Source organism: Delphinapterus leucas, chromosome 21, assembly GCF_059928025.1.
Source record: "Delphinapterus leucas isolate spDelLeu-1000000601 "Yukka" chromosome 21, BTC_Dleu_Yukka2, whole genome shotgun sequence".
In the NCBI taxonomy this organism is placed as follows: Eukaryota; Metazoa; Chordata; class Mammalia; order Artiodactyla; family Monodontidae; genus Delphinapterus; species Delphinapterus leucas.
In genome coordinates this window covers 12511756-12531646 of record NC_143149.1, presented here as the reverse complement: position 1 = coordinate 12531646, position 19891 = coordinate 12511756, and the positions used below count along the sequence as shown (strand labels likewise).

At 43.1% G+C, this 19891-nt stretch overlaps 1 protein-coding gene across 7 annotated transcripts in view; it reads right to left on the bottom strand.

Annotated features, from left to right (window-relative positions):
• The window catches only part of STOX2 (storkhead box 2), a 224795-nt gene that overhangs the window by 26382 nt on the left and 178522 nt on the right, over nt 1-19891 (bottom strand). For all 7 annotated transcript variants that reach the window (XM_089903640.1, XM_089903641.1, XM_089903643.1 and 4 more), the window contains one exon: nt 7707-7859. In XM_089903640.1, the coding sequence (XP_089759766.1) occupies nt 7707-7859 (153 nt within the window). The remainder of the gene's footprint in view (nt 1-7706; nt 7860-19891) is intronic.

The following is a 19891-nucleotide window of genomic DNA, read 5'->3' as shown; positions in this document are numbered from 1 at the left end:
AGGCTCTACATCTATCTGGTCACTGAGTCCCAAACTGCTGTCTTTGCTAGAATAGAAATTCCAGAAAAAAATCACAGATATTCCTTTGTACAGGGACTGATATCTTTTTCAAAGGGTTTTGTGTGCACGTTTAAGCATTGTCTACTTTGAGATAATTAAGAACATACATTCTTAAGAGAGTATAAATTCTCTAGGCTGTAGTGCATTTATTTTATTTCTTTCGTATTCTCCCTGCCTCAGTGCCAGGCAAATCATGGGTGATAATATTTCTAAGACTGACCTGAATGATGTCATTTGGAAATAGGTCAGGTTGAATCATCCTGGCAATATTCAACCGTGTCTGACCCACAAAAATGGCAATTTCAGTGGAGACTGAAAGCACGCCACCCCCCATTCATATGTTTAAGTCCTAAACCCCAGTACCCCAGAATGTGACCTTATTTAGACATGTGGTCTTTATAGAGATAATCAAGTTAAAATGAGGTCATTAGAGTGAGCCCTAAGCCACTATGACAAGGGGAAATTTGGACACAGAGACATCACAGAGAAAAGAAGATGTGAAGAGACCCTGGTAGAAGGCAGCTAACTACTAGCCAAGGGGAGAGGCTGAGACAGATTCTCCCCTCACAGCCCTTAGAAGAAAACAACCAACTCTGATGATACTTTGATTTGGGACTTGTAGCAACCAGAACTGTAAGACGAGCCACCTGTACTTTGTTATGACTGTTTTAGAGAACTACTACAGCTGGTATCACCGTAGGCAACTTGCTTAACCTCTCTGAGCCTCTACTGACTGTCATCAAAATGTGGACAATAATAGTACCTACCTTCAGAGGGTTGTTGTGAGTTTAAATGAGTTTAGTGTATGAAGAACACTGCCTGACACAGTGAGCGCTCATAAATGTTAGCTATCAGTAGTCTCAACTTTGGGTCAGGATCCATGGAAACCCCTGTTACCTTCCAAGAACACTGTGTAACAGCCTAGAACAGCTGGGTAAGCTGAGAAGTTTAGGCTCCCCCAATCCTTCCAAAACTATGAAAGTGAAATACAAAACCACTGGAAACGGCCTGCAGTTCTCAAGGGGAGAGTCCATGTATGAGTAAGTTACATACCCATTTTTGTCACCCTCGTCAGAGGGCACCCATTGTGATCAAGGCAGAAAAGATAACACTGCTTCTGAGTGACGTATTGTTTAATATAATTAATTTTTGAGCTGCACGGTTTCCTTTTTGTCTAAGGTTCTACTCTGGAGCAATGTATGTTGGTTTTTATGCAAATGTATGTTGGTTTTTAAGGCTGGTATAATAACAAATTTTTTTAAAAAAATTTAAGGTAGTTTCTGTACAAAACAAAAATGAGTGCCAATTGAATTAGTGATACAAGCCAAGCTATATATTTGCAATTCGTGAGACCCAACATCATACAGAAAATGCTTGCCCATGAGAGGAGCAACTTAAAAGAAGCTTCTACGCCCCTGCTAGTAACACTACTAATATTCTGCTTCTGCTGAACAACCTCAGGGGGCACGAGTCACACAGAAATTTTTCAAACAATGGTAAGGCTCATTTAGAAGAATTCATGATTGACTGGTTTACGACGCTGCTATAAAAAAGGAAAGCTGGGCTTCCCTGGTGGCGCAGTGGTTGAGAGTCCGCCTGCCAATGCAGGGGACGCGGGTTCGTGCCCCGGTCCGGGAAGATCCCGCGTGCCGCGGAGCGGCTGGGCCCGTGAGCCATGGCCGCTGGGCCTGCGCGTCCGGAGCCTGTGCTCGGCAACGGGAGAGGCCACAGCAGTGAGAGGCCCGCGTACCACAAAAAAAAAAAAAAGGAAAGCTGAAGAGTTATTCATAAAAATAGCTATTACTATAAAACAAAAATTTCACTGTATTATAGAATTTGCTGATTGGAGACCAACCAAGTGCTGATCTTAGAAAACTCACAAAACTATATGGAATCATGACTACAATGCAATCATGTTTACTTACCACTTTCTGAGTGTTCCCAAATGAAGGAATAAGAAAGAGTTTCCAGAGAGAATTTACATTTAAAGTTTTGATGTCTTGGATTTTCAAGTGGATCAATCAAATAATGTTTAATTTGAAAAAACAAATTAGAAACATTCCCTGTCCAATCCATTTTCCATACCCCTACCTGTGAGTTTTCAAAGCTTTACCTGAAAGTCACTGATATTTATGATTATTATTTTATTATTAAGCTCCAGTATAATGACTGGTATCTTCAACTGTCTATGAAACCCAGGATTCCACTGGAAATCTGTAGGGCTCAACTGAAAAGGGGATGTGGCTGTGATAGGGATTGTCAAGGTCTGCATATTCCATCACTTCCGTATTCTAGTCCCAAAGGTCATCATGAGTTTGGATTTTGATAGTGTAAAGAGCAAAGGTAAGCTTTACACTCAAATAGGGCTGGAATCTGACCTCTCTGCTTTCCTACACTTTACATCTCTCAAAGCAAAAACAGATATTTCAATATACTGCATGCCAATGCGAGGTTATTTAGACTTATATACCACTTTAATCTTGCAAATCTGACAATTGTTGGAACAGAGCACATATGTACATGTTCTGTATGGTAAGCATTGTAGACTGAAAACTTAATGGGCTTCTTCGGATGATTTCTTCGTGTTTGTGAAGGACATTGGCTGAGGGGGAATTCAGTAGGAAGCGATGTAAATGGATGAACTGGAGACAGAACACAGTATAGATAATGTCAGTCTCCAGCAAACTCGAAAGTCAACTTCAAGCCCATAAGCAGACTTACAGGTCTAATTCTATTCCCCTGAGGGTCAGCTTTCCTCCCGGGAAGATCCAGGTGTAATAACTTAACAAGTAGTAGTCCGATTTAAACGATCACTCTGGATGGATGGGGACCTATTTATTTATTTTAAAATTTTATTTACTTTTAATTGAAGTATAGTTGATTTACAATGCTGTGCTGATTTCTGCTGTGCATAGAAGTGATTCAGTTATACATATATATACATTCTTTTTCATATTCTTTTCCATTATGGTTTATCACAGGATATCGAATATAGTTCCTTGTGCCAGATGGTAAAACCTTGTTGTTTATCCATTCCATATATAATAGTATGAGGACCTATTTAGAAAGCTGAGAAGCAGTAATTATTCTTTTCAAACCTTTAAAAAATATTCTTATTTCTATAATGTGAACTGGTATATAAAAGTTGTTTTCAAAAATTTAACCAATATAGGGCTTCCCTGGTGGTGCAGTGGTTGAGAGTCTGCCTGCCGATGCAGGGGACGTGGGTTCGTGTCCCGGTCCGGGAGGATCCCACGTGCCGCGGAGCGGCTGGGCCCGTGAGCCGTGGCCGCTGAGCCTGCGCGTCCGGAGCCTGTGCTCCGCGGCGGGAGAGGCCACAGCAGTGAGAGGCCTGTGTACCGCAAAAAAAAAAAAAAAAAAAAATTTAACCAATATAGAAAGATGATAAAAAGGTTTAAGTATCGGCATATCAGACATTTTTACTAGAAGACTTTTTAATAAAAAGTTTCTTTAGAATATGGATGCCCAAAACAGGAAGAGGCCAAAATCTAGACTATTCTTTCTATTTATAACATATGCATTAAAAATAAGAGCTTGAATGTTTTAATAATATTCAGTTAGACTTCAAAACTTTTTTTTCAAGTAGTAAAATAATAAAAAGTAAACAGTGTTACCTTTAAAAAACAAAAAAAATGATATTTGAATCCCTCCAAAGTTTTCGACTTGCACTGAAATACATTTTTCAAACAGAATTTGAACAGTATTAAGTTTTCTAAATTGTTCTGTTCTGAAGTAACTTAAATGATAGCGAAAGAAAAGCAGAAAATCAAAGGAATAAAAGAAAAAAAGGAGGAAGAGAGATAAGAAAAGAAGGCAGGCAGGAAACAAAACTTCATTTCGGGAAATAGTAGTTTAAAATACAGAGCTACTGCTGGACAAAGTTTTCAATAATTACTACCTTGCCCTAAACCAGTGGTTGGCAAAGTTTTTCTGTAAAGAGCCAGACAGTAATAACTATTTCAGGCCTGATGAGCCATATGATCTCCCAGTTGCCACTATTCAACTCTGTAGCCTAAGGAGCCAAAAACAATATATAAACTAACAGGTGTGGCTGTGTTCCAATAAAACTTTATTTACAAAAACAAGTGGAGGGCCACACACAGCCTGCAGGCCATAGTCTGCCAAGCCCTGCCCTAGACTCAGGTTTGTACGGTGTCCTTGCAAACTTCTAGGGTTGACCAATAAATCATCATATGAAAAAGGTTGTTAGCTCCTCTTGGTCCATCTGAATGCGAGGCCTTGGTATTTACCATAAAAACTAGCAAAGAGTTGTTCTATGGATTTCTCTACAAAATGTTCCAACTTAGTGGCACTGTTAGCAGCTGTCTGGCAGTGACCCACAATTACCTATTACATACTTGCTCTGTGTTCTTTCTGTTCTCTATTTTTTTTAATTAATTTATTTTATTTTATTTATTTTTGGTTGCGTTGGGTCTTTGTTGCTGCACGTAGGCTTTCTCTAGTTGCGGCAAGCGGGGTCTACTCTTCGTTGTGGTGCGCGGGCTTCTCATTGCGGTGGCTTCTCTTGTTGCGGAGCACAGACTCTAGGCGCACGGGCTTCAGTAGTTGTGGCTTGCGGGCTTCAGTAGTTGTGGCTCATGGGCTCTAAAGTGCAGGCTCAGTAGTCATGGGGCACGGGCTTAGTTGCTCCACGGCATGTGGGATCTTCGCAGACCAGGGCTCAAACCCGTGTCCCCTGCATTGGCAGGCGGATTCTTAACCACTGCACCACCAGGGAAACCCTCTGTTCTCTATTTTATGGCCCTGTAATGGGAGATATGTAACCAAGTTTGGAAAAGCTATGGGATCTCTCATGAACCTACGTAAAAACAGAGGGATTTTAAAAGCAGCTGGGATGTTTGATGTCAGAAGAGGCTACCCAGGTAAAAGGCCAAAAAGAACAGCCTTCCTTCACAAGAGCATTAGTTCATGAACACATTTGTCCCCTTAAGTAATCTCACCTGGGATTCTCTTATCTTACTATTGAACGGAAAAGGAGTCGCCTGGAAGTTAACAGAGAAAGACAGACAGTGAAGAATATTCAGAAATAATAAAATGTTAGAAAATTTAAGATAATCAATAGGTTGAAGGGGTGGGCTCATGTCAGAACTTTTAAAGAGTACATGTAATTTCAAAACATATTACAGTTGACACTTGAACAAGGCAGGGGTTGGGGTACCGCCCCCCTCGTGGTCAAAAATCCGGGTACTGCTATCTCTGCCTCAAAAACAGAGGAATTGATAAATGACTCACCCAAGGGCAGGAAGCTGAGATAGTCTGGTTTTGATTCCACATATTGTGATCTCTAATTGAACACAAACATTCCCTTACCCTTAGTTAATTTAAAGATCTATGAAAGGAAAATACAGATAATAGATTTATTGAAAAAAATTCATGGATAAATGGACTTGCACAGTTCTAACCCGTGTTGTTCAAAGGTGATAATTAGAAAACCCCAAAAGGAGGGGAAAAAAATCACTGGGAGAGAAATATGAAGTTCCTTTGGGGCAACAGGAAAAGTGGGGAGACTCAACACGGTGGGTGACTATTTAAAAGTAGTCCCTCTGCCGTCTCCCCATGGGTGGGCTGCATTTCCCTACACCTTGACTTTGAGTTTGGCCAGGTTTGCTTTGGTCAATGAAATGTTAGTGGGCGTGGCATGACCAGAGGTCTGAAGAGCCCCAGAGCCCCTGGACTTGTTCTCTTGGGCCTCTGCCACCCCAACGAGCAGAATAGGTCCCCTTCTCCAAAGAGGACGGAGTACAGGTGGAACAGTCACCTGGCAAGTTCCAGCCTGGACCAGCTGACTCGTGGAGAACCCACAGACCCACGAGCTAAATAAATGTTCATTGTCATACATCACTGATGTTCTGTAAGTGTTACCCAGCATTTGTGTAGCAAAAGCTAACAAATGCAGCCAACAGCTCATTTTACTGAGGTTTAAGGTCTCTTCTAGGTCAAATGAAAAATATGTCAAGTGTTTGTCACTCATTTTTAACGTAAGCTCTGTTTCAAGCTAGGTATGGGTTGAGATCAGGCCAAGTTGGCAAACTGGTGGCCCAATAATGTGTTTTATTCGACTTGTATGTCGTCAGCATACACATGTTAAAATACACACACACATGCAAATTGCCATTATTTAAGGAAATTTGTAGATTTCACCTAAAACTGTATTTCCAGATTGTCTTAAAAAATTAGAAGATTTGGCAACTCTGGGAGGGTTCTATATTTTTTGGGGGGGCAGATACAATACACTGGAGCCGAGTAGTGGGCTGCTTCTCTTGAGACAGGACACGAGAATTCCTCAGCTTATCACCACTCCTAACATCTTCTAGCACTGGAGGCATCAGATACTATTCATACAGTGGCTGGGCTATTATCTTCTTTTTATAATACTTAGGTGAAAAAAACGATCCTGCAATCCCACTCCTGGGCATATATCTGGAGAAAATTCTAACTTGAAAAGATACATGCACCCCAATGGCCACAGCAGCACTATTTACAATAGCCAAGATGTGAAAACAACCCAAGTGTCCATCAACAGATGAATGGATATATAAGATGTGGGGTGTGTGTGTGTGTGTGTGTATTTTCTCCCCCAATAGAATATTACTTAGCTGTTAAAAAGAATGAAATAATGCCACTTGCAGCAACATGGATGGACCTAGAGATTATCATACTAACTGAAATAAGTCAGACAGAGAAAGACAGATATATGTATATCAATATTACTTATATGTGGAATCGAAGAAAAGGATACAAATGAACTTATTTACAAAACAGAAACAGACTCAAATACATAGAAAACAAACTTATGGTTACTAAAGGGGATAGCAGTGGTGGGGGGGTTGGTGGCAGAGATAAATTATGAGTTTGGGGTTAACATGTACACACTACAATATACAAAATAGCTAAACAACAGCGATCTGCTGTATAGCACAGGGAACTACATTCAATATAGGATAATAACCTATAATGGAAAATAATCTGAAAAAGAAAAAAAAAATATATATATAATCACTTTGCTCTACACTTGAAACTAACAACACTGTAGATTAACTATACTCCAATAAAAGAATTTAAAAATTAAAAAAATTTTAAAAGGAAAAAGAACCATTTTGTTTAATTTTTTTCTTTTAAAATAAGGTCAGTTTAATTTATCAAATAGCATACTCTTAAAACTCATCAGGCCGTGACATGAGCATGCAAGATAATGTTTATTTTTGACATTACTCTCTTTGTAGCTGAATCCCTTAGGACTCAAATTTTCAGTTGTTTCTGACCCGGTCCCATGAATGAAGATGTTCACGTACTTTAAGAAGGTTGTGTTGTAAAGGTTAAATGGAATTGTGGTAGTCTTTCACAGAATTCTTCAAGGATTCTGATTTAATTTCTTTCCCTCAGTGCCAATTAAAAACTATTACAGCTGAAGAAGGCAAATCATTTTTGAAGTGACACTAATGCTTTGGTTTTTAATTACAGAACTAAGAAAAGTTACTGGTCAGTTTTGTCAAAGATTTTTCTTTTCCTATTGAACTTAAACACGGGATGAACTGTCCATAGGAAGTCCCAGGGCAGCCAGAGCACACATCCATTTGGGAAGTGCCTCATTCTTTTCTTGTTACCTGGGAAACAGGTGGTCAGGTGCTCCATCAGTGCTTCTTGGGTGACAGGTTTTCTTGCCGAGTTCATTGCGGAGATGGCCAAGCAAAGGATTTCCCCCAGTGGGATAAACTGAGATTGACTGATGGGAGACATACTGATTGGTGACACATCACCTGTAGAAAGACAGTTTTCAAGTAAGTGGTTCATTAAGACCCAGCCACTTGTCACACACACACCTCCACACACACAGGCGCCTCTCCCGTGACTCTCACCTGTTCCTTGTGCAATGAATACAATCAACCCTCAACACTGAGGTGCATTACAGCCACGTCCTCTCAGGTGGAAAGACGTGCACAGAACGGCAGAAGCTTCAATTGCTTCCACAAAGAAGACTTGCGTTTAAAACCTGAGATCTCGTTTAAATAGACTTGCTACTGAAAGGCTTGCAACAACGGAGCCTCTTCAAATGATCTCTGCTTTTATTAACTCGGAGCTGATTTGTTTAGTGACTGTCATTCACATCCTGACAAACACACTTGTGGGAACTTGAGGATTCATTCATTCAAATGCTGGGTGCCCTTTGCCCCAGGCATCTGCTGGGGTCTTGGGAGTCACTTGGAAAAGTGAATAAGCCCCCTCCCACCAACATCTCTGCCCTCAAGGAGTTTCCATTTAAGCGGAGGAGACAGACCAACGTTCATCGTGCGCCAGAGAAGGCTGAAAAATAAACTCTGGGGCAGAGGGTAGAGTGATGTACACCAGCCGGAGGTGAGGACGGAGCTTAGAACCAGGAAGTGAGAGGAGGTTTTACCAAGGTCGTGCAGCCTGAATCCGGTGCTGAAGTGGGAGTGTGCCGGGTGGCTGTGGGGCGTAGGGGTATTTTCTGGGGAGCAGCAGAGAAGGGAGACAGGTATATAGGGACTATTAACAGCAAAGAGCTGAGTGCCCAAGGCCTTCATTCTATGAAGGATGGTGCGCCAGAGAAGGAATTTAAGGAATGACAATGTCAGATATGAATTTCAAGAAGAGGACTCCAGTGGCCACGTGGAGGATGATCTTACCACCCAGGAAGGGCTCTGGCATATCCTGCACACGTTTGCATCTGAAAGAGCCAGTGCAGGTGGGGGGAGGCTGCAGACCCAGAAGCCAGGGGCAGACATGGCCAATGCAGGTGGGGGGAGGCTGCAGACCCAGAAGCCAGGGGCAGACATGGCCAATGCAGGTGGGGGGAGGCTGCAGACCCAGAAGCCGGGGGCAGACATGGCCAGTGCAGGTGGGGGGAGGCTGCAGACCCAGAAGCCAGGGGCAGACATGGCCAATGCAGGTGGGGGGAGGCTGCAGACCCAGAAGCCAGGGGCAGACATGGCCAGTGCAGGTGGGGGGAGGCTGCAGACCCAGAAGCCAGGGGCAGACATGGCCACGTTTAATGCACATAACTGCCTTCCTTTCTGCAATCTTGGCGTCACAGTGTGGTGATTTTCAAGTCATGTTCCAAGGAAGGATCCCTAGCATTCCCCAGAGAGGCTTCTGGGGGCAGGGAGGGGTGCCCCCAGCAGAGGGAGGGGTGGGAGGGCAGGGAAATCTGCTCCTGACATCTGGGTGCCACCTGTTTCCTCCTTGGGGTTCTGTAAGGTTTCACTTGAGAAAGGCCATTCAGAAAGGGGGTGAAACCATCAGCGGAGTAGAAAATCTGTGAGCTTCTAAGCTTCTTTCCCACATGGATTTACATAATCTCTCCTCTTGTTTCCAAGTATGATTTCACTCTTGTTATAAATCACCGTGACTAACCAGAACTGGACTTGGGCCAACCTGTGGCATTAAACAACAGCCTCCAGGAAGGTGTCTGGGTGCTCTGGGGTGGACCAGCCTACTGCACCCAGCCACAACTCCTAGTTTGATGGGGGAATCCTGAGGCCTTTTGGGAAAGAACGTGAACCCTGCTTTGATGGACTGGATGGGAAATGCTTTGATGGATAAAACCAGGCAACAGCACCTGGGAATGAAAACCAACAGGTGAGGGGGTAAGTCTAACAGGTGCACCACAGGGAGCATCAGGACCCCAGTGTCAAAGGTTGAAGCCTGACCCCCCTCATCCCCAGGCCCAGCTCAGTCCAATGCTCCCCTCTTTCCTGCAGCCCTCAGGGCTCCAATCAGCTCCGCTGTGGCTCCATTCTCTGTAAGATGGGTCTGACAAGAGGGAGGCACTTCCTCAACAGCCAGAGAGAGGGGGGAAATACACAAATCCAGAGCAGCAGAAACCAGGAACTGACCTAACTTAGAACCCACAGACTGCCAGGGCCTATGGGATGTAAGTCTCATAAAGAGATAGACCTCTGAGAGATGCTCGCAAATATTTGTTGGGGTAGCAGAGGGCAGAAGCTGGAACACGGAATTCTGGGAGGCTGCTGAGGATGTGAGTTTCACTCACTGGCTGGTGAAGCTCAATTCATATTGGTGACTCAAAAATGACAGAATTGGGCTTCCCTGGTGGCGCAGTGGATGAGAGTCCGCCTGCCGATGCAGGGGACACGGGTTCGTGCCCCGGTCTGGGAAGATCCCACATACCGCGGAGCGGCTGGGCCCGTGAGCCATGGCCGCTGAGCCTGCGCGTCCGGAGCCTGTGCTCCGCAACGGGAGAGGCCACAACAGTGAGAGGCCCGCGTATCGAAAAAAAAAAAACCAAAAAACAAAAATGACAGAATTATGTGGACTGTGCCCATCTCAGTAGGCAAGCTTGCTACTGCCTAGAAGAGTGTATTTAAATCTTTGAAAAACTGTTGTACCCTTCATTCAAACACAACCGTATTCTAAAGGCTCCTGTGTAACGGATGAACTAATGGTGGTGGTGAGATGCAGTAGAGGGGTGTGTTTGGAGCTACTCATGTTCAAATCTCCCCTCCCCATGGTGGCTGTGTAGCTCAGCCATAGCCACTCTAAAGATCTCTCCTGTGGATCCTTCTCTGTCCCTCCACCTTCTACAGGACAGGATGAGCCACAGTGAGGCAGGTTTCTTAAGAGTTGCTAGGTTGGTTACGTGGACTTCAAAGTCACCCAGAATTTTTTTTTTGGCCATGCCACACGGCATGTGGGATCTTAGTTCCCCGACCAGGGATGGAACCCATGCCCCCTGCAGTGGAAGCACGGCATCTTTTTTTTTTTTTTTTTAATATCTTTATTGGAGTATAACTGCTTTACAATGATGTGTTAGTTTCTGCTGTATAACAAAGTGTATCAGCTATACATATACATATATCCCCATATCTCCTCCCTCTTGCTTCTCCCTCCCACACTCCCTATCCCACCCCTCTAGGTGGTCACAAAGCACCGAGCTGATCTCCCTGTGCTATGAGACTGGGAAGCAGGGCATCTTAACCACTGGACCTCCAGGGAAGTCCCTGGAATAATTTCATAAGTCAGATGAAAAGGACAATGGGGTCAGCTAACAAGCACGCAGGGGGGTGGGGTGGGGAGATCAAAGCACGTTCCAGTACCTTTGGATCTGTGCATCATTTGGGAGGGTAACACCTTCTAGAATTTGCCTGTCATACTTATGGACTTCTCAGAAGACTAAAGATACAAAAATACTAAATAGGATTTTTTAAAAATAATGCAGGTCTATTTTCTAACTTTGTACTTGTTATAGGGAACTTGAGCTTTCTGTAAAGAAGGAATGACTATTAGCAAAATTAACGAGTTTAGGTCATGCTTGTCCTTATGCTGTTAGCTGAAATTCTTGTTTAGTTTAACTAACAAATATCAAACGTTTACTGATCTTCTAAGTTAATTTCTTTTCAGTCATTGCAGCCAACTGTAAGAGGCAAGTAAGCTTTAAGTGTCTCTTGAAACGCACTGGTATTGAAAAAGCTCAGTTTCACTATAATACTGAATACGTGGAATAACATTTAACTCAGGAGAGAGAATCAAATGGAATTTGGATGCTCTAAGTGACCACCTCCACGTCCTCTTGTTTTTATTTTATTTTATTTATTTATTTATTTTGCGGGACGCGGGCCTCTCACTGTTGTGGCCTCTCCCGTTGCGGAGCACAGGCTCCAGACGCGCAGGCTCAGTGGCCATGGCTCACGGGCCCAGCCGCTCCGTGGCATGTGGGATCTTTCCGGACCGGGGCACGAACCCGCGTCCCCTTCATCGGCAGGCGGACTCTCAACCACTGCACCACCAGAGAAGCCCGTCCTCTTGCTTTTATACTGCACTAAGATAAATTACTTCTCACTCCCGTCCCACCCCACCGGCCATCCTGTGTCCTCTACACCCACATGCTTCCTGGGTCTCTTCCCTCCACTCCATCTGCCATGCGACCCCTACCCCAGGTCACTGTCCCCCTCACCTGGCCCATGACAATGGCTTGATGCCTCCCAGCACTCTCTCCTACCCAACACTCCGTTCTCCACAGAGCAGTCTTCTTAGAAAAGCGTAAAACACGCTGCTTCCCTGCATGAAATCCTGCAGTGACTGCCGACTGCGCCTAGATCGGAACTCCTTGCTGGGTCTACGCTGGCCTGAGCCTGTCCACCCACATCTGGGACCATCCGCCGACCCCTCTTCTGCTCCCCCCTACAACATGCTCACAACTTCCTCTGTTCTTTGAACTCACCAAGCTTTTTCCCCACTCAGAGCCTTCGCCTTTGTTGAGCCCCTGCCTGGGATGTGCTTCACGCAGATCTCTGCAGGACGGGCTGCTTCTCCACCTCTGGGTCTCCATTTAAACAGGGCCTCCTAGGGAAGCCCTGCCCAGGCACCCGATCTAATGCTGTCCTAAAACCACAGCACACTCTTTCTCATGTTACTGGATACTATGGTTTATAATAAGAAATATATGTTTGGTCTTCATCCCCATGTCTGGCACAGAGCTCCTAAAACCCTTGGAATTTCCTAAGTGGCGAGAGAGATCAAGGTATCTTTGTTACATCAGTGAGGTGATTTTTGGACCCGCACCTAAGGATGGGGGCTCATAGCCAGGAGAACTAACCACGTGGTTACAGGGTTGGAACTTTCAGCCCCGCCCCCAACCTCCGCCGGGGAGAGGAGAGTGGCTGGAGGTTGAATCAATCTTCAACGGCCAATGATTTAACCAAGCATGCTTATGTAATGAAGCCTCCATAAAAAACCAAAGGATGGGGTTCAGAGAGCTTCCAAGGTTGCTGAATACGTGGAGATTGGGTAGGGCGGTGCACCTTGGGAGGGCATGGAAGCTCCGTGCCATCTCCCTATTCCTTGCCCTATGCATCTCTTCCACCTGGCTCTTCCTGACTTGTATTCTTTTATAATACACTGGCACACTAGTAAGTAAAGTGTTTCTCCCCGTAAGCTGCTCTAGCAAAGTAACTGAACCCAAGGAGAGGGTGGTGGGAGCCTCCAATCTATCACCAGTCTTTCAGAACACAGGTGACAATCTGGGCTTGTGAGTGACATCGGTGGTCAGGGGTGGGGTGGGGTGAGGGCACTCCTGTGGACTGAGCCCTTAACCCATGGGATCTGATGCTTTCCAGGTAGATGGTGTTGGAATTGGGATGAACTGTGGGACACTCGGCTGGTGTCAGAGAATTGCTGGTGGAGTGGGGACCCCCCCCCACTACTGGAATTGGTACCAGGGTCCTTCCAAGTCACTGTCTTCCCTCTCTGAATGTGTGTATGTGTGTACTGGTATACTGTCTGTCTCACCCACTAGAATATAAGCTCCAAGACAGAAGGAAACGTGAACCCCACATTCCTACATTCTCAGTGCCTGGAGTAACGCAGAGCTCACCCCAGACACCCAGTACTTGTTTGCTGAATGAATGAATATCCATTTACAACATCGGAATCCAAGGGATTGCTCAGGGTATCCAAAGAGTTGTGATTTTACTAATATATGTTGCTAAATAATTGCAAAACGAACACAGAATTTAATGAGACCGAATATACTTAACCATGAAATTTCTAAGACTCTCCCTATTAATTTTGCCCCAAACATAGCAGTTACCACAGAAAAATAATTATACATTAAGTGAGGGCTAAGACATGCATTTAAGATCTATATAAAAGGAATTATAGGTATCGATCAACACAACACAACATCTTATTCAAGTTTACAATGATTTTCTTTGGATCTTATATCAGACCTACTTAAGGAACCAACAAGTCATTCTTAAAATATGCTACTAGAAAATTCTTCCAACAACTGGACCACATTTATGGTCAAAGAAGAAAACAAGGGAATGTAAATACTGCTAAAAATCTATAGAAACGACCACATTTTGCATAAACTATGAATTGTTACTTGTCTATAATTTATAGGATGGATTTTTCTATTGCCAGAATTAGTTCTGAACATATTCATAAAGAAAACTCCGGGAAAAGCTCACGGCTACCTTGTGGGCTAGCCAATTCTTTCTAAAATGCTATAATTCTGTCCTATTGTTCTAGAAAGCAGGGGTAAATAGGTTTTATCTCAGCTTTATTTTCCTACGAACATCCATTTAAGTCCAGTCCTCAGGGAACATTTGTCAAATCCAGGATCAGTCAGATCAAGCCAAGCACAGTGCCTTGGACAGAGCAGGCATTCAATAAATTTCTGTTAAATGAATTTAAAATGTGAGAAGGCATGACAATATTACAATTCTAAGTAAACCTTGTTGATTTTAAGAGCATTTCACATTAGATTCCAAATACCTCAGGGAATATTTGGACACTTCTTTCGCTTAACGTACTACAGAGTCAGGCTAAGAAGTATGAGGACAAAGGTAAATGTGTCCGGTGGTGACGAGGAGAGTGAAGGATGCAGCCGCCGTAGCAGAGGCGGGAGTGAGCGTGTGCGGCGCAGCGTGCTGAGCTGGGGATGCTGACGGCCTATTCTGGCACATCTGGAGCAGGCTGGGGGTGAGACGGAGAGAAATGCAGCCTCCTCGTAGACCAGAAGGCTCCACACTCTTGCCCTTTATGCTGACAGGAACCCTGTGTATGTTTATACAGGGGAATTACATGACACGTTTGTGTTAGAAAATCACTCTTGTGCAACTGTGGGGAACAAACTGGTGACTATTACCACCGCCAGGCAACTGAAAGGAGGGTCTGCGACAACAAGCAGAAATCATGCATGTGCCGACTTCCTGTCTTTTATCTTCTACAGATGGTGACTTCCACCTCAGAAATATCTTTATCAGGCCCATGCATTTTTACTATTTAACCCCTTCTATCTACTCTCCCTTCCAACTTCTGGCCAGTTACTTTAGTTAGAATTCTTTCAAAAAATTCTCTCTCACATAATTCATCCTTTCAAGAAATTTATTTGAGTGCCTCTTAGATACCCCAAACCTCTGAAACTCGAGTTCCAAAATCGTTCCTATCTTGGTTCTTTTTGTAGGAAAAAAAAAAAAGTAACCAAAGCAGCTATAATAAAGCTCAGTCCTCTATGAATGCCATTTTCCCCAGTCACTAATTTAGGTTCGCTGTGCTCCCCAACCTTTGCATACGCACGGGGGGCAGGGCGGGGGAGGGTCGCAACTAAGAAGATGTGACTTCCATGACAACCTACATCCACCCCTTCCCAGATGATACCCATAGCTTTCCAAAAGATACCTACCAGAAAGACAAACGTAAATCTGCTTCCTTTCATCTTAAAGTACCCATCTTCATACCCATCAAATACGAAAAGGAAAGCTGTAATTTTTCCAGGTGGATCACATCACAATAAACTATAATACAACCTTGAAAGTTCCCCAAAGTTCATCTTCTATCTTAGCCTTCTTTGAATAATCCTTTTTTTCCCCAAGTACCAGCATTCCGTTCAAATTATCCTGTTTTCCTCTTTATTTTCACATACTGTTTTCCATCGTAAATGTCAATTCACTCTGTATTCTGGATTGAAGTTACCTTTGACCCTAACGAAGTTCATGAACCAAAGCAACCTACTTACAAACGTAGTTCTGAAACTGTACTAATTTATCATTGGGAAACTGCCAATATAAGAAGGCATTCAGGAGATAGTTTGGTAAGTGCCCAGTCTCTAATAACAAAATATAATTGCCACTCTGTGTCTGCAGGTGAGGGTTGGGATGACATAATTTCAAAGATTCCTTCAGACTCTCAAATTCTTTGATTCTATATCAATGCAGCAGAATTCTGGCATAAAAGCAGAATATAGTACTGCTGTCTACCTCTGTTTCCGTCTTGCTGGAGAAAACTAGTTTAATGCTCATCCAACCGGAAAAAGTAGGCTGTAATTTTAAAAAAGATAGCAAAATAGATTGATCGGCTATTAACTTTTTCCCGTGTAATAAAGGCTTCATAATTTACGCTTTTCTAACTCAAAGTCTTGCTCCTCAGGACCAAAGTGTGCCTGTTTTTGTTCTCTGGACTGCCAAAATTAACACTAAAGTTAAAATTATAGATGTCAATAAAACTACCACATGCAGTAGATACCGTGACTCGTAAAAATGGTCAAACACGCCTGTAAAATGTACAGTGGGCGCAGTGATAATACAGGTCTATTCCTTTCAACAAACTATTCATAGAACGACGAATGTGCCGAGTTTTATCTTCAATACCCTTGGGCCTGGGGAAATCATAAGCTCTCTGAGGTTAAGTGAACAGTTTCTCGGAGGCAGAACGAATCAGATGAATCTTGTGTTTTACAATTTAGTTCAATTTATTAACCCCGATTTTATGTATAGGTGTTGTTTTTGGTTCTTTTAACAGACGGTTCTTTTTTAAAACGCTCTTCTAGAAAAACACACATCCCCTTCCTATACACCCTCTTGCAGACCGAAATACCCTTACAGGAGGGCAGAACACACAACCCCCATCAACTCACACGCTGCTTCATTTGAAGTAGCTTTCCCTTGAAACCGAATTACTATACTTGACTTTCAAATATTTGTATCTGAAATTTAAAAGGCACCCAGCATTGAAAAAGGCATTTTTACCAGTTTACTGTATGTCTGGCTTAAACGCCACTGATCTCAGAAATTTAAGGCCGAGTCTTCATTGCAATTGTCGACGGCAGTAAAGTTGACAATAAAAAATTTTTTTGGAAAATTTAGAAACACTCTAACAGCTTTTCTAAAGCTCCCTGGTGCTTTATTTCAACACTTGATGGAGTTCTCTTAAAGAAGGTCTAATTCCTAAGCTTATTATTTAGATAAACTGTTTTAATTCAAAAGAAAATGTAAATACGGGGCTCTCATTAATAATACTACAGTTAATGGTGTCTATTAGCTATGACTTACTAAGAAACTTCTAATGAGAGTTAAATAAGAGTGGTCATGGTGGCAGACGGCAGATACACACACACACACACACACACACACACACACACACACACACACGGGTTAACGTCCACCATATCACCTGAATCTGCTTAGCAGCCTGTCTAATGCAGAGATGCACTAGGTGTAATGACAAATTAGCCGGTTCATTGGTATACAGAAGAAACCTGTTATGTCCCCGAGGCTACAAGCTTTCATTAGTCATATTAGCTACTACTCTTGCTACTGAGATTTGACTACTGATGAAAAACTGTCATAGGATAAGCAGAGATGGACAAGCCACAAAGGGTGGAGAATCAGATAGAGAAGGCAATCAGTGGACAGGGAGAAGTGAGAACTGTAGTTCGGGAGCTGTCTTCACCATCACCAAGGATGATAACAGACATCTCTCTAATCATAGACCTCAAACACTTCTGGATCATTCTGCTACTGCAATAGATTTGTAGCTGAAAAGTCACAATGAAAATATGAGCCATCGGGCCAATTATCCGTTTCCATAATTCAAACCTTTGTTAAGAAGTCTCCACATTATAACCCGAGTGGGGCGTATGTTAGGCACTATGGAATAAAACATTCGCACATCGGGCACTCAAATGTTGTTGAGTAAATAGGTACTACACATATAGACGAGGCAAGGTAAGACCCTGCTAACCGCCGAGATGTTTCCCATCAACAGCAGCCTCCTTGCTCCCTAGTCCCTCATCCAGGGTTAAGTGAAGGCCATTTACCACCAGCGATAAAATCATGATGAATACCAGTCCTAGATGACAACAGGTAATAAGAGCTCTCAGATGTCATGCAATTCTGTGAGGCACCTGGCTAACAAGAGTCCTGTGCAATAGAGTGTCTTCTTTTTCTTCATTATAAGCTCATCATGTAGGACAGAATCTAATGCCCTATTTTAAGCTATCACACACGTCTCTTCCTTCTCCGTTCTGTATCAGAACCTAGCCTAACGCCAGAGACATATCAGATGCTCCAAGTTCTGCTGATGTTACTCCTCAACTATAGTTCAATACGTCAGTGTCAAATATCCAGGGTCAGCCTCTTCCACTCTTTCTAAGTTAGAAGCACCACAGCTGATGGTCACCCTTTGTTTTCTTTGCTTCATCTGTTTAGGTCCCAACTATACTGCAACCAATTTCTGTAAAATACAGTCGTAATAGAACCGGAAGGCCTAAGTAAGTGCAGTTCAAATATATACGTTGATAGTTCCCAAATTACAACCAAATCATACAGAATGACTGCCACCAACTCCCCAACGAAGGAACACCTACCACCCCTTCGAGCTGTCATTGACAGAACTATAGACAAGTACACAGGGATGAAAGAGTACAAAAGGCCAGACAGACACACACACAGAAAAAACTCCCAACTCACTGTACCGGAAGTAACTTTTCTCTCCAAAGTCAGGCATTACAAGACAGTGGCAGAGGCCATGAACTCTAAGCCACAACTTTAAGTTCAGAGCCCAGTTCTGCTCCTCATTAGCTTTGTGATTTGGAGCAAATTAATTCATTTTTTGAGTCTCACTGTCTTCTTTTGTAAGGTGTACACAGTGATGTTCACCTTGTAGAGTTATTGAGGGGATTAAGTGCTGACATGGTCCCTGACACCTAATAGATATTTAATAAGTAGTTAGTATTAACATGATTGTCCCCAAGCCTATCTAAATTTATTCAACTTACTCTTTTTTTTTTTTTCTTTTTTTGCGGTACGCGGGCCTCTCACCGTTGCGGCCCCTTCTGCTGCGGAGCACAGGCTCCGGACGTGCAGGCTCAGCGGCCATGGCTCACAGGCTCAACCGCTCCGCGGCATGTGGGATCCTCCCGGACCGGGGCACGAACCCGTGTCCCCTGCATCGGCAGGCGGACTCTCAACCACTGCGCCACCAGGGAAGCCCAAACTGCCTTTCTTCTTAATCAACTATTTGTTGAGTGCTTTCCATGTGCAGAGAACTGCTAGGAGATGGGAATTGTGGAGAAAGGCACAAATCTTGATCCTTGCCTTCAGTGAGCTTATAATTTAGGTGGGGAAACATGATATAAATGTGTAGAAATATAAGCAATTATAATATGTTCAAATTACTGTTTAAAATGTCCTTAGAAGAGATGTAAGAAGAAAGTACTTGAATGGCTAGCAAATTAACTCCTATAATTCCTATGATAGGAATTTGGTCTAATTATATCTATCTAGCTGTCTATCTAGAGAAGTTAATTCTATAACAGGGCTAAGAAATGACCTCCTGCTGGAGTATCAGAGAAAGCCCTTCTGTGGGAGGGAGATTTTGAATAAGGTATTTAAGGATGAGTAGAACTGACGGGTGTGGGGACATTATATTCTCAGCATGGTATGATGTGATCAAACATCCTTTGAAACTGACTCAACATCCTCAACTTTGCTTTGAAAATGCCAAGTACTAGGCACAAAGAAGACACATCTTTACAATGAAGAAAGGAAGCAAGCATTCTTTCCTTCGGTGAGAGGGCGAGCTATGGGGGTGGATATGAGAGCAAAGAGAAAAGAGATGTTTGAGGGTCCTGTCCAACGTACGGTTTGCATTATTCTAAAATGTTCTAATTATTATTACAAATGCATTTCACATTCTCAGAAATATTTTTTTTAACGGAAAGCGCTAAAACCATAAGTTGGATGAAGTGGTAAAACCATGCTTTCAGATTTGCCAAGTTTCACTTTGGAAAGGTAGCATGTCACGTACATTGGAGAACCAAAATTTACCACCTCACTATTTAAAAAGAAAAAAAAAAGCTTTTGTGTGAAAAGCCCATGGATGTTGTAAGAAAACAGCTCTGTAATCGTCTGGATCCTACAACAGACTATGATGAAATATGCTTACTTCCCCAGCAGTTAACAGCTACTTCTGTCTGACGTTGGAAGCAGTCCCTGAGCATATAAAGCAGGCTTTCTTGGATTTTAGT